Source organism: Helianthus annuus, chromosome 4 (genome assembly GCF_002127325.2).
Source record: "Helianthus annuus cultivar XRQ/B chromosome 4, HanXRQr2.0-SUNRISE, whole genome shotgun sequence".
Lineage (NCBI taxonomy): Eukaryota > Viridiplantae > Streptophyta > Magnoliopsida > Asterales > Asteraceae > Helianthus > Helianthus annuus.
This window is the reverse complement of record NC_035436.2, coordinates 122,706,885-122,723,106: the sequence shown is the minus strand read 5'-3', so window position 1 is coordinate 122,723,106 and position 16,222 is coordinate 122,706,885. Positions and strand designations below refer to the sequence as shown.

Here is a 16,222-nt window from a genome sequence, read left to right as displayed (position 1 = left end):
TTTCAGATTTAAAATAATTAAATATGTTTAGTAATAATTATATTAGTATATTTGTTTTCTAAATAGATATATTTGATTTTTTTATAAAAATTTTCAGTATTATATATTAATATTTATAATATATAAACCTGATTTTATGTATTTATATCTTATAATACTGAATTATATAATAATAATAATAATAATAATAATAATAATAATAATAATAATAATAATAATAATAATAATAATAATAATATTAACAGTAACGAAATTAACCGGAAGAAAAATGAAAGCGGGTCGGATTACGTTACCGGACGGACGGCGAATGTGGTGGCCGGAGATGGTGAAGACGGTGGCAAGTGGCGGTTCCGGCGAATAGCTTCGAGTCGGAAACGGTTACGGTTTAGCTTGATCGGTTTTGGAAGCAAGAAAGGAACGAGTGAGTCGGGTTATATAAGGGAAGGCCGATGTCGGTTTCGGATAGTGAAAGGTCAAAAGGTTTTCCGGTTGGAAGTCAAACGAAGGTGAAGCTTAACAGACATGGCGGTTTCTTCTTGTTTGAATTTAATTCCGCAGTTAATGCGTGTATAAATACAAATCAGATTCTAATCGTTCACATGTTGGGCTGTAGCCCAGTTGGTCATGCACGTGTGTTTGAGTCGTTGTGGTCGCGGGTTCGAGTCCCGGGTCACGCATCCCTTGGGATTTAACTCCCTTTTTTTGATACAGTTAGTTTTAACTAACTGGATTAGCCACTAACTGAGTTTTCTAACTCAGTTAGTGCTGCCCTTCAATAAAACTAACCAGGTTAGGCTGATTTAACCTGGTTTTCACTAACGGGGTTAGATTAACCAACGGATTTGCTTAAAAACCAATAAAATTCAGAAAATAGTTATTTATTTAATTTAAATTATTATTTTATTCATCTAAAATAATAATAAAATAATATAAAAATCAAATTTAACCCAAACTTCAATATTTTTACCGAATTAGCGTATAAATTCCCAATTTTGAACGGTTTAGGGTAATCTCTTGGCAACGATGAATTAAGAGCCGAAATTAAGATGTGATTCCACTGTTTTTACGTGTTTAACATAGTTTCAACGTGTTTAACATAGTTTCAACGTGTTTAACATAGTTTCAACGTGTTTAACATAGTTTCATAGTTTCAATGATTCATAGTATTCAAACACAAAATATGGATAAAATCATGCAATTTCATTATGATTTCAAGTCTCGAGTACAATTTTGGAATTTGAATCAAGTACAACAAAGGTACAACTTACAAAGGTAGAAAGTACAAGTAGACTTTCCAAAAATGGAAAGTTTGAAAATACGAAATGTTACAGTCTCCCCTACTTTAGGAGATTTCGTCCTCGAAATCTAAGAGGAAGACTGTTGAAAAGATGGCATCCAAGGATTCCACAGAGGGAATAGATGAAACTTGATTGTGAATGGGAGTCATATCAAAGACATGGAATAATAGAGAATAGTGGGAGTATGGGAGTGAACGATTGACTCTAAGTGGATGCAAGTATAAGAATGGCATAAGTATTGGATATACAAAAGTTGCGTAGTAAGAATGGAGTTTCGTCTTGGATAATCGGACATAATGCGTTTGTAAGTTGTTTAAAGTTTGCATTAGGTCCAAAAAGGTGTGCAAAACACTGAATTTCTCATGGCACGTTTCACGAAAGTTTGGTAACGTGGTGAAAACACTTATATATAGGATGTACCAGCGGTGTATCCACCATGTTTTGACCATGTTACGTCCGTTTCGTTATTCGCGTCATGTTACGTTCCATGTCTTACCATACACAGTAGTACACTCTATGGTTCTCATGCGCTTATTACTATAATCCCGTGTGCACCCGCGATTATACCAATCGTCGCATGATCCGCATAGCTTGTACTAATTTGCGTATGAATCAAGGTATACATAAATTTTGAAAATAAGATTGTGTGCGTATAAAAATGTAACATGTAAGCATGTTCGCGTTCCAAATAGTATAAGACTAACGTAAACGAATCCTTCGGGTTTCGCCCGTGTACATGTGCGAATGTATAAATTTTGAGTAAAAAGCATGAGCATAGTATAAGTTTAAATTTGAACACGCACGTGAGCATAAACATAAAACGCATGCCAGGAGTGTGAGCAAAAGTATAAGCATAACGTGTATTAAAATGAGCATAAATGTGAGCACAATTTGAGCACAAACGAATGACGTGAGTATGGACAAAATTCGTATAAATGAGAGTACAACAAAAGTACGTGTATAACATAAATCGTATAAATGAGAGTATGAACACAAGTATGAGTGTGAATACGAGTATAAATATGAGTATAAACATAAGATGTATGAGTATGGTTGTAAATGTGAAAATTAAGTGTAAAACATGAATGTTTAAGTACGAATGGAATGTATGAGTATATATATATATATATATATATATATATATATATATATATATATATATGAGTGTAAACGTGATCGTATAAGTACAAGTACAAGTATGTTGTTGCGACTATGAGTATAAATATGAGTACAAGTGTAAGCATACGAACGTATTGTGGGGAGTACGTGTGTAAATATGAGTCAAAGTATAGACACGAAACGTGTCGTGGTAGTTATGAGTATATAAATACGAGGATCATAACAGACGTGAGAATGTGTCTGAATATAAATACAAGTATAAACATAGCGGTATAAGCGTATACGCAAATTGCCTACGTATGAATGTGTATATGATTATAAGTAAAACGAAGGTGTATGAATATGAATTTAAGTATCACGTAAATGTATAATTGTGAGTGTGTGTATAAACGTAAAACGTATGAGTTTTGAATCGTGAGTATAACATAAATGCGTAAGTGTGAACATAAGTGAAAGCATAAAATGTATAAGTATGGACGTAGGGATTAATGATTTTGTTTATAATATAAAATTAAAATACATGAGTTTATGCGCATAAAAGGTTTAAAGTTTTGAATATGAAAGGAAAAAGAGAACGAGTGACACGCGTGAGATTGTTGTGAGATATTGACTAAAACGTGTAAAATGATATACATATATAGTTGTCTGTGCAAAACGTGAAGTTAAATTAGATTGAGTTGTCAGGAATGTAGAATCTAGTTTGTGAATTGTAAAGAGAATATAAAGGAAAACATCTTTTGATTATGCGAAAGGATACTTTGTAAAAGAATGGAAGTGCTATTATGGTTTAAAAAAAAAAAAAAAAATTTCATAGCTGAAAATTTGTCGTCCTTATAAAGTTTCCTTGCCCACGTGTTTTGAATTTAATTAACGTATCCAGCGAGGTTTTGAAAAGTTCTTCGAATTAAAAAGTTTGCATCGTTTTAAGAAGTTTTTTTTTTTGTATTACTAACTTCGAAGTTTACAGATTCTAGTGAAAAGGTTTAACCTTAGGAAAAGGAATTTTGGTATATGAACCTGGTGATCGTGAAAGGTGTCCTTAATAAAATGTTTTTGTTGATCTTGAAAAGAGTTTTGATAACTGATCGGATAATATTTGTAATATTCTGTATGAAAAGTTGGTTTGATTCTCAATTGGAAATTTAGAATTCTTTAGTATAGTGATGCGAGATGAGTGCGTTTTAGTAATTACGTGGAATACGAAATTTTGTGGGCAATAGATTTATTAAACTGATTAGGGTGACAGTAGTATTTTGTGAAATTTTTGAAATCGAGGAATACGCGTTTTTGGTAACATTGAAAATTTTTGTGTATGCGAGCGATGTGAAAATAGATTATAGAATAGGAGATACGTCTAAATAAATGAAGCATTTTGAAATACATGATAAATGATTTAGGTATAAACATGATCGTGTTTACGCAATATAATCTATTAAAGAAAGTATTGGTAACGATCACCTAGGTAAGGGAATCACCCTAAATCCGTTGGTGAGGTCGTTGTAAGATGAGAAAAGAAGCGAAGTTAATCGTCAAGGTAAGGAAATCACTCCTATCTCGATGATATGTCTTCACTCGTTGTTACGAAAGTGTAATTAAAATTAAGTGAAATTATGCATGCTAATGATGTATAATCGTATGATGTATGCGCAAAAGTGAAATCCTAAAAAATGGTTCAAAATTGACAAGAAAGAGTTTCATCATAAAAGATCGAAGATAATAAAGTGTACATCTGATAAAAAGGAACTTGGATTTTCTGGGAGAGTGAGAGTACTGACGAGATGATGACATCTAGAAATTCGAAACAAGAAATGGATGAGACTTTTAATCATAATGTTTTTGTTTAGGAAAATTGATTTCATGTATGCATCACATAGCACATAGTTTCTCACATGAATCACCAAATAGTTTCACATAGTTTAACATAGTATTACACATAGAATGATGTTTCACATAGAATAATGAAAGCAATATAAATTTAGTTTGTTCACGAAAGAGAGTAGTTATTAATTGTTTTGGATTGCGATAATAACGTGCTTCGTGTTCCCAAATTTGGATTGAAGATAACGCTCAAATATGAATCACATGATAATTGAGATAGCATAAAAAGAGATTTTATCAATAAATATGGAGTGTCACGGAACGTAACATAGACTATTCCAAAGTGAATCGAAGTCCTTTTCGAATTAAGGAAACGTGCTTTGGCCTAATAGACAAACATTCTCATCGAGGAGCGACTAACGATGTTTGTCCTTCCAGTTACTACACGTCCTTAATCGATTGGGTAAATCGAAACTTTGGCGAGATCGAAAATCAAGGAATGGGACTAGTTAACAAGATGCGAGTTTCACCTCTAACTTGATAACATCGTACCCTAACGTGGTTAGTACTCATCCAAGGATGAGGGTCCACTAGATTAGGAAATGGAAAACTCCCAACAAGGTTTGGATATCACTCCTAACTTGAGGGTAGATTTCGTGCAAAAATCATAGTATAGCTGAGTGAAAATCATCACCAAGTGTGGGAATCACCCCTATCTTGATGAATCATTTCGATTGTGTTATAAGAGTGTCTTCAAAGCTTCCATGTGTGTATTGTGTTAGCCTTAGGAAAGGCTTGTATATTAAAAGTCCAAAGGAATAGAGAGAAGCAAAGAAGAAAGCAAGAGATAATGTCTTAAACAGCAAGTAAATGAAAAAAGCTCTTAAACTATAGACTAGGTAAAGCAAGGCAATCCTAATTCCCTATAGTTATGGCTCTGATACCAATCTGTCACACCCCAACCGATGGCGGAAACATCGAGATGAGACGTACAAACTGTTCAAAGACATCATAACACTAATTGTGACAATAATTAAAGTTTATTTCATTGATAATCATAAGTTTCATACAATATATAGAAAAGTTCAAATACATAACATAGATTTGGAAATTTAAATAGTTGATGGGTTTCTAAGCCATCCTAGTCTTTTCTTGTTTTTCTTGGATCCTCAACCTGCAGTATGCATTTAAAATACAATCAACAAATAATTGCTGGCGAGTATACAGGTTTGATATAGCATAGTAGAGTTAATAGTTTATCAAATCTAATCCATGTGAACAACTGATATTCAATTAACTGTCATACTCGTAACGATGAAATCCACATGTCCAAACCATAGTTACGCAATTAACATAGCCTAACCCTCGAAAGGGTGGTAATAGAGTTAATAGATTAAACCTAACAATACCCGTATATACGGGAGGGGCGTTACAACCTACAGCTCTAAAATTGGCGGATGTTACATTTTCCCGACGGGCATATCTAGATAGCGTCATCGACAGCCCATGGGGGGCGACGCCGACGGCTAGCCTAAACATTGTTTTCTGTTTTCTTTGTTTCATGTTCCCAGTTGATCCTCTCACTCCCCGATGCTCCATAAAGCCTCCGATTAGCTCCTTAAACTCTGTTAGAACTGCGAAACACAATTCTAATCAAAAGTAGCCCATTCGAAATCAAAAGTTATGTAAAAACATAAACTTGATTACAAATAATCATCAGTTTTCAACCACGCATCAAGCCACCCCATTCGGCTCCAAGCAAATCAACTTACATACACCAAACCGATAAAATATATGTTTTAACCTTGAATACACAATTATGTTTAATTTTATTTTGTCATTCCAAAATAAATGTATTTAAATGGTTGTATTATAAAAAGGCATAATTTTACATATACCCTTACAAACTTGCAAAATATTGTATATACACTTTCAAAATTGTAAATATCATATATACCCTTACAAAGTAGTTAAAACTAGGATTGCGACCCGCTGCAATGCGGCGGAGATTCTTTAGTTATAACTAAGTCGATCTAGGACCCTCACGTTATGTTAAACCTGTCAAACGGGAAAAAAATAGACGATGTAAAAACGTTCATCCACACACGCACGTTGCGTCGTGTTAACTCGCAAAATTTAGAACGAAACGTAAAAACATTAAACCAAATATGCACGTTGCGATGTGTTAAGTCACAAAATTTAGAACCAAGCCTAAAGCGAATAATTTGCGGAAAATGAAAACTATAAAGAACCAAAGTTGAAAGTAAAAAAAGTTATGAGGATAGATTGCAAAAGATAAAAAGTTTTGGGTTAAAAGTAAAAAAAACAAATAGGTTTGGGATAAAAGTAATTTATGAAATACTTTTGGGTGAAAAATAATTTTTTTTTTTTTTTGGTAAACCCCCAAAGCCAACGTTACGATAACCATATGTATAACCATTTTTTCTTTGAAAACCCCCCAAAGCACACCCCGCGTTGCGGCGGGGTGTAAGACAGTGTCAAATAGTACTAATGTCATACAACCGTCATTGACCACCAACACTGACTAGACCTAGGATATGCGTGTTGCGACGAACCTGTCAAACATGGGAAAATAGAGGTAAAAACGTTGAACCACACATGCACGTTGCGTCATATTAACTCGAAAAATTTAGAACTATACGCAAAATGAAAATTTCCGAAAGATGAAAACTATAAGTGACAACAGTTGTGAAATTAAATTGCAAATAATGAAAAGTTTTGGGTTAAAGTTAAAAAAACAAATTATGTAGGGTTAAAATTGTAAAAGGTAAAAACCTTTGGGTTAAAAATAAAAAAAAAATCAAGTTTTTTTTTTTTTGAAAAATGCCCAAAGTACAATGTTCAACTCATGATACACGTATAACTTGCTAATTTATATATGGAATAATATCATATTTACTCAATTCATTAAACACAATTTAATAAATGACAATTTTATCATTATTTCTCTAAAACTTTGAAATCTCATATATGACCTTTACCTTTAAATATAATATTTACTCATTTCTAGCTTAATTTATTTAGCTTAAATATTATATATGAAGAATACTATTGTTTATGAAAAAAAAAAATAAAGAAATAAATATAAAAAATGGGTAAAAATAAATTTAAGTTTAAAATGTGTTATATAAAAATACGAAGTTGAAAGATGAGCTATATGAAAACTTGAAATTAACAAAAATAAGGGTAAAATGATTATTTATTAGATTGTTTTTAATAAATTGAGTATATTTGATATTTTAACTATTTTGTAAGGCCGTATAGGATATTTTTAGTTTTGTTTGGATATATATTAGAAATTTTTCAAGTTTGTAAGGGTATATATGAAATTAAACCTAAGAATAAAATGTTTTTTGATATCGTAATCTAAGGCCATGTGTAGTCATAAAGCCCTTTGTGGGGCGCTATGCGACAAGTGACGAAACGCGTAAAGGTGGGCTTTATGGGGCTTTATATCACAAAAGGGTGTAGTGGGGTTATATATGGATGGGCTTTGTATATATGTATGTATATACATGTGTGTGAGTGGGGCTTTGAATATTTCTTCCTTCACGCCGCTATGCATATAACGGGAACAAGATTTTGCACCGCATAGCGCCGCCTGTTTTGGTGTGCGCAGACGCTATGGGGCGCCATGGAGGGAGAAGGCGGTATATACCGCCCCACTACGTATAGTCTAAAGCAAGTGTTAGTATTGTACTAGTGTCATGACAAACCAAACTAATATCTACAAGATATGTATTATCGGAACAGCTTCCAACATTCGTTATATGGTTTTTCGATTGATGTAATACATGTTTAATATTCTTTTAGACATATCATGACTTTATTTTTTTCGGTTTTTCTTTTTCGTTTATTGTATCAAACATTGTTTTTTAGGTTTTTCTTTTTGGGTTGCTATACTGAAAATAATAAGACCCTCCGTAGTGGGTTGTTATGTTTGGTTTTTTTCCTCCGATCGCGCCCCATAGCGCCCCGAACACTACGACGGGCGGCGCTATGGGGTCAAATGGGTGGGTGGCGCCATGTCCATAGCGGCATGAAGAGGTTTAAGGAAATTCAACTTTATTAATTTCTTGTATATTTAAAGCATTTATTCAACTTTAATTCAATTGCTTGTTGCTCTGTTTCTATCATTGTTGCAGGTATCGAAGAAGGAAGAAGGAAGGAGGTATGTGTTATAACTTTTAAATCCCTTAAGTTTGCTTTAGTGTTAAATATTACCCTTAGAATTTGTTTTTAATTTTAAAAAGATCCTTCAAAGTTTTAGTTTTAAATAACACATCTTAGAGCATTCACATCCACTCCATCAATTTTTCACTCTAAATTACACTAAAAACACTACAACTTCTCTCTCCTTTTCAATTAAATAATATTCTTTTATATATTTATAATTACCTTTTCTCTCTCCTCTACTCACAATCACTTTCAAAATATATTAAAAAATTATAGGGGGTGAAGAGTGTCCCCTCAAATATACAGATAAACAGTAACATTTTCTCTCTCCTCCACTCACAACCACTTTTTATACTCTTTACATTATAAAAACTCCACTCACAGATTTTAGTGGGTTGGATGTGAATGCTCTTACAATTTAGTTATATATGTTGATGTTAATGTTTTAAAGTTTAATTTAAATTAAAAATAAGTTTAGTTATTTTTATTTTGACAAATTAAAGGAGTAAAAATATGTTACTTACAATAAAATACATTAATTAAAAAATATAAAAAATTGAAAATTAATTAATTGAGTAATGATGAGGTATGCCCACTATGACTACGGGCTCTATTGATATAACACCTATAAAGCCCTTGCATAATGTGGCGTAACACGTGCCGTGCCGCATAACGTCTGAAAAGACTTTATAAGTACGCATGGCCTAAGGATGACTAGTGACTATCGAATTCCAACGGGTTAAAGCTGATAAAAGGAAACCAGCGGTAGATTTGTTTGTCAAACAGTAGTTACTGAAAAGTGAAAACCGGTCATCGGCGGATGTGATTATGGCACCAAAAGGCCACCAAAAATGGTGAAATCACTGCTTTTACATCCAAAACCCTAGATTTCCCATCCCTCAACTATCCTACTTGATGATTCTGAAGCGTCTTCTTCTCTCCCTCTTCATCTTCCTCTACATGTTCTACGAAAATTGGCTCCCCACCCCCTCCTGCACCCTCCTTCCTGGTCAACAAATCCACCACCCAAACGTCGGAGATGACCTCAAGGTTATGATGGTTGCTGATTTAATGTTATCGGGTCGTGATTCTGGATCCCGGTACTGGGATCTACACTTCAAAGACTTCTACTTTTCAAGATTCTTTAAAGTACGTTATTTGTTAACTTGCACACCAAGTGTTTGATTAATGCTTGTATCAGTGTTTATAATAGTTTGATAAAAGTAATTGGTACCCTTTTGGGTTTTGAACTTGATTAGTTGATTATTGATCTTATATTGACTTCTACTTTTCAAGGGTATTCAGAGTACGTTGTTTGTTGAATTGTACACCAAGTGTTTGATTAAATGCCACTGTCAATTTTTGTAATAGTTGGATAAAAAAATTGTGTACCCTTTTGTTTTTTGAACTTGATTAGTTAGTTATGGTTGTTATATTGACTACTACTTTTCAGAATTCTTCAGAGTACGATGTTTGTTGAGTTGCACACCAAGTGTTTGATTTAATGCTTGTATCAATGTTTATAATAGTTTGATACAATAATTGGTACCCTTTTGGTTTTTGAACTTGATTAGTTACTTATGGTTGTTATATTGACTACTACTTTTCAAGATTCTTCAGAGTACGTTGTTTGTAGAATTGCACACCAAGTATTTGATTAAATGCTTGTATCAATATTTATAATAGTTTGATAAAAAAAATTGGTACTCTTTTGGTCTTTGATCTGATTAGCTTGTTTATGGGTGGTGTTCAGTTGTTGATCTTGCTATGTTCTAATAAAAATGATGTTTTCCTTTGAAGGATTCTGACATTAAAGCTTCATAATCTGATCCTTCACATGTTAATATTTCAACCAGAAATCATTTGACTTGTTGAAGCCTGATATGCTGATTGTATTAGGAGACTTATCTTCTCAAGGATCAGAATTGAGTAAAAGAAAATGGTCATATGTGGTACAAGAGTTTCACAGCTTATTGGGCCCGTTTCTTGATCTGCCTTATCATGTTGTTCCCGGAGATAGAGACATCGGAGAATGCAGTAGGTTGAATGAATTATCCGCTAATAAGATAAGTAGAAGCTTTCCAGGACTGGATCCTTCCGGTTGTGGTGCTTTTGACATCGGAAATGTTAACTTTGTTTCGCTTAATTCTGTGGCGTTACTATGTGGAAACAATGATTTACGGTTCAGTGTTGAAAGAGCACTGGAAAGAGAACGTATAGAGTTGCAAACAGAAAATGAACAGGTGACAGATGTGATGAAAGAGTCTTCTGGAATCAAGATTCCTAAATATGAGTTTAATTGGATAGAAAACACGATGTTATCTGGATCGGGCCCTGTGCTGTTGCTTCACTTTCCATTACATCAAACAACGAAGGATGTTCAGGTAGAAGGTTATGGAAGCATGCAGGATAGAGCAGAACTGTTGAAGAAAAGGTAGTGCTATATATTTATAAAAATGGGGCTAATTATATAAAATGGTAAACCAACTTTGGTCCAATCTTTTAGGTAAATACCTTATACCTCCAAAAACTCTTTTTTGAAAGTTGAAACTATGATGGTTTTCTCTAGGTTAAAAGAAGTTGGTTAGTTAGGATAGATTCGGACAAAAGTTAGTTGACTTGTTATGCATTTAGCTCGTTTTTGTTACGGGCTATGTGCATTATGGGTTGGATATTTGCACATTGTGATATGGTAACAATTGTGATGTTATATCTAATATAATTTGAACTTTCATAGGCAACCGGTTGGGGATGGACCATATAAGTTATCACAAACGCTTCCATTAAATGCAACAGAGTATATATTCCATGCTCTTAGGCCCAGGTAATAATTTTTGTTCTTACTTCATATAATATTAATTTTTTTGTTCTTCCATTGTATGTGATATGCATGCGATTTTGACAGTCACATCACCATTTTACCTGCTATAGAAAGTTACGTATATACAATGGAAGATTTTTTTTCTTTCTTGCATGCAGTGACATAAAAATAGGGGTGTTTAAAAAACTCGCGGCTCGCTCAAAAAAGCTCCTGAAAGCTCAGCTCGAAATCGGCTCGAATGTAAAGTAACGAGTCGGCTCGGCCCGATTTGTAAACAGGCCGAGCTCAAGCTAGGCCTGGCTCGGCTCATGAGCTCGTTTTAATATTATTTTATTTTATATATATTAATATAGTTTTAAATGTATCAAAATTTAAAGTATGCGAGAGGGTGTTAATGTATTTACATTCTAAGTTTATTTAATTAACTACCATATAAAAATATTGAAAAAAAATCCAAAATAATACATATATATTTTTAATATGCCTTTCTGTCTTTAATATATTAGAAAAAACATTAATAACACATAAGCCTATACTAACTTTTTTTTTTGTATTTTATGTTATTGGTTCTTTGTAAGAAAATGAAAATGAAAAAAATCAACGAGCCGGCTCGATTGGACTCGAGCTCGCTCGAGCTCAACTTTTCTGCTCGATAAAATAAATGAGCCGTGCCGAGTTAGCTTGTTTAAGTTTGAGTTCAAGCTCGAGCCTAACTTGGCTCGGCTCGATTACAACCTTGCATAGATAGTTGAAATAAGTTGCATTCTGATGTAATAAAGACATCCAGTAAGTGTTATTTTCCTGACTAGTTTGGAAAATGTATGATTATTCTATCTGCAGGATGATTTTCAGCGCTCACACACAAACATTTTCGGATCGTGTTCATCCAGATGGGACCCGGGAGATAGTTGTTCCCGCCATGTCATGGGACGCAGGAAATAATCCTGCTTTTGTTTCTGTAACTTTTAGACATAATGGTACTACTGCTATCGTTAGCCACTGCAGGTTAGCTGGAAAATTGCATGTACTACTGTTGTATACATCTCTTTTCTTTGTCTTCATATTAACTGTTCAAACATCCTTAAGAAGTTGATATAAACCGTGTTAAGTTTGTTTGTTCTTTAGTGGTCTCTCTCTGCCTTTAGGAATCGTCTCTCGTTCTTTGATGAAATATGCTAATCGACTGTTATATATTTTGAAGTAGTTTGTTAAATAAAAGGAAAAGGGTTTAGTAAACTTAAGCTCTTGATATTTATGTGTAACTTTTCTTATTGATAACTAATCGAAGAATTACTGTTTGTTAGATGTAATCAAATAAACAATTGGATAGAATGAGTATAGAACACACTCGCTTGGTAACTTTTCGTATTGGTTCGTTTACAACCTCTGATGAAGCCTTCAAGTGCAGTGGTGTAAAAACCACGACTGACCAGAAAACACCATTAGAAACATGAGATAGAGCCAATGGATCAAGTGGTGGAAGGCTTGCATTTCTCTTGAGAGATGCAGGTTCAACTCTCACTTGGTGCAAAGTGAGGCACTGGTAGACAACGATAGGAGAGACCCAGGGAAACCTGGGTTGGATCCTTAAGGCAAACGGGTTTTACCGGTAATTTCACTGTCGTGCGTACGGGCGGATGGGTTACCGGGTTTTCCCCTGATTTGGTGGTGGACTCGGGTTACTCTTGGAGTACTCTGTCCAGTGGGTGTCCTGAGAGTGCTCGGGATTGATTCTGTTGGCCGTTCAAAAAATAAAACAGAAACATGAGATATATGATATCCATCCATTCTTCTTTTGGAAGGTGCTTCTGTAGAACTCGCTAGTCGCTAGTCGGCCGGTGAGATGGGGACTAGCGACTACTCGGGATTACTTGGGATTAATCAAGATTAATCGGATCGGGTTTTTTATATGTAATTTTCAGTTTTATGTATACATATATATATTTTTATAGGTAAATATTTTAAGTAGCTAGGTTTTAACAATTGTTGGAATTCACATGGTTTGGTTGGAAAGTGCCCGGAATTTAGAGGTTTTGGTCGGAATATACAGGTTTTTTGCCGGAATCTGGCTGGAATTCCCGATTTTTGGCTGGCCGGCTAGGCCCGACTAGCGACTAATAGACTGATTAACGAAAAATCACTCAATTACTAGACAACTAGCGATTAATTACCGATTAGTTGCCGTCTAATCGCGATTTTTACAACACTACTTTTGTATCATGACCCATCAAGATCACAACACCAATATGTATTTCTGAACTTTGATGATAAAGCAGTATGCGTTGTTAAATAAATCAATATCAGCTAGTTCCAACATTACTAAACACCCAACAACAATTGATTGATTGATTATATATAAACATTAATTAAACAGATCTACAGTGATTTACTATTTTAATGCAACTGATGGGAAGTTATATTAGCTACAGAGCACTAATCGACATTAATATAATCGAGTTTTTTATATGTAATTTTTAGTTTTATGTATACATATACACATTTTTATAGGTAAATATTTTAAGTAGCTCGGTTCTAATTTTTATTCAACTCATTTTTTAAGTATTGGAATTCACATGGTTTGGTTGGAAACTGGCCGAAATTTAGAGGTTTTGGCCGGAATATACAGTTTTTTTGCCGGAATCTGGCCGGAATCGCCGATTTTTGGCTAGCCAACTAGATCCGACAAGGTCCGACTAGGCCAGACTAGTGATTAATTGATTGATTAACAAAAAGTTGACGAGTATACAAGTTTTCATACGTAGCATAATGTAGAATAAAAATGTTTAACTGCTCATATCAACATGAATCACAATATGCAAGTTACTAATATGCTGAAACGGTGTACTATATGTTCAAACCCAAATATACAACGCGTTAATTTTGCATATCCCAAATAATAACGGGAGGTTAACATGCTTAACTTAACAATACCCCAAGAATAATGGGCGGTGCATTAATCCTATAGCACTATAATTGTTAAGGTAGGCTAGCAAAGTTAATGAGCATATATCGACACAAAAAGTTCACATAGCATACAAGTCTAACAAGCATCATATAGTTTCATGTTAAGCATGGATAAAGGTTAAAATAGTTTAAGTGTTGCGTGATTTGTATAACATACATGTTGCACCAAAAGTGTGAAAAGTAAAATGGGATCGGGTATACTCACGGTTTTGCAAGTTTTCCACTTGATAATTCCACGAGTGTTTGGTTGGTTGATTAGAATGGAGCACCAAGTCCTTCTACACGAAGAAACGTAGGTGTATGAGTATTGGAAGTTTAACGGAGGATTAAAGATTCGGAGTTTAAACGTACATGCAAATAGACATATGAGAAAGTAATCATCTATCACATAATACTTGTCTTTGACACTATGAAACTCAAAAGAGTTTGAATGTTTTCATGGGTCAAGATGCCCATTAGAAGCGTAACAAATATCATGGTTTTGGATGATGTAACTTAACACTTTGACAAATAACCACTAGGCTATCATCAAAAGTTTGGTTACTTAAATATTATATATGTATTATATAGTATATATTATAGTTTAAGTCCAATTGTAACACCCTTGCTATTATTTTACGGTTTTCGAATAAATTACGAAAACTAAACATGTAATTGCGATTACATATAAATTGAAAATACCAGTTAATTAAAACTTTACTAAATTTTAAAAACGCTACATCATGATTGGTAATATGATATACGGGTTTACTAAAACTTTTACAGTTTAAAAATAGAACATAATGTAATTGAGTTCGTCGTCTAAAAGTTACAACGTAACGCCATGCGGAAGCTTTAATCTCGTGTGTTCGGTTCTACGTTGAGCTTGATCTTCATCCGGTACTCCTGATATTCACCTTTAATCAAAACCAACTTAAAAGTTAGTTTTGATATCTTAAATAATAATATAATCAAGTTCTAGTATCGAACAATCAAAAACAAAACAAAATTTCGGAATTAAGTCTGTCGCGCCACGCGACAGGCTCCTCTTGATCTTTCGCGTGCCACAAGCGCCCTCACGTGTCGCGCCAGGATTACTACTCCCTGTCGTTTGCCGCAAGGGAGATGATTTTCCAGCAGTTTTGTTGCTGAAACCTGCATTTTTCCCAGCTATCGTTTTAATCATAAAATGATCTTTAAAGTGTCATAACTTTTTATCTACTTATCCGTTTTACCTGATTCTTTTTCCTATATGCTCGAAATTTGATTCTCCATCGTATGGAGTTTAAATCAGACATTCAAACTAATAAAATTCTGGATTTTTAAGCATTCGGCTTATTATTCAAAATCAACATTTTGACCCGTTTGTAGTTAAAACCACCAAACTTGTTTCTAGTTAATCATAAATCATATACCAAGGTATTTAACTCAAAATTTTTATTTCGGATTCATGACTTTTGTGAATTACGCGACCAATATCTAAGTTATGCGCATAATCCGTTTTGACCCGTTTAGAGGATTTTTGTGCATCTAAGCATCAAATCCGCTCTTCTCTTTTCACACCTCGCATTTCCAAATTTAAATACCTACTTATTTTCCACCACAACTATTTTTGTGGTGGATTTAACTTAAGAAAACCCGAAATCCCAAATTTACCCTTCGTTTAGTCACTTTACGCTAATGACCTCTTTTTAGGCATTTGACTCACAAAAGATTTTGCCTATAACTCTTATACGTATCTAAGGGTTACATATTCACAACACAAGTTCCTAAACAACCTCTAAGGGTCGTTTACCCAGTTTACCCATTAAGGGCTTTTTGGTCAATTTTAGTCCCTCATTTTACGACAAAGGACTTTCGCTAATTATTTGACCAGAATATCACTTTCAACTATAGATCTATTTATGTGTACCTGGCTCGGGTCATTATATCGACCCGTAAAAATATCTTTCACTATTAATCATTAGCTAATAGTAGCGCGAGCCTTATGTTAATTCCTGTGAACACAAAACTCAACAAGCGATTA

General features: G+C 33.9%; 1 protein-coding gene across 2 annotated transcripts; it reads left to right on the top strand.

The window, feature by feature from the left end:
* The first annotated feature begins 9,140 nt into the window (after nucleotides 1–9,140).
* LOC110936802 (metallophosphoesterase 1) lies at nucleotides 9,141–12,376 on the top strand. 2 transcript variants are annotated; one of them, XM_022179203.2, is made up of 4 exons: nucleotides 9,141–9,581; nucleotides 10,289–10,866; nucleotides 11,170–11,256; nucleotides 12,094–12,376. In XM_022179203.2, the coding sequence occupies exons 1-4, from the start codon at nucleotides 9,348–9,350 to the stop codon at nucleotides 12,344–12,346; spliced, it is 1,152 nt and encodes a 383-aa protein (XP_022034895.1). In that variant the 5' UTR covers nucleotides 9,141–9,347; the 3' UTR covers nucleotides 12,347–12,376. The 2 variants fall into 2 exon arrangements, with proteins under 2 accessions (XP_022034895.1, XP_022034897.1); XM_022179205.2 differs by having other exon boundaries at nucleotides 9,444–9,581; nucleotides 10,233–10,866.
* Nucleotides 12,377–16,222: the final 3,846 nt, after the last annotated feature.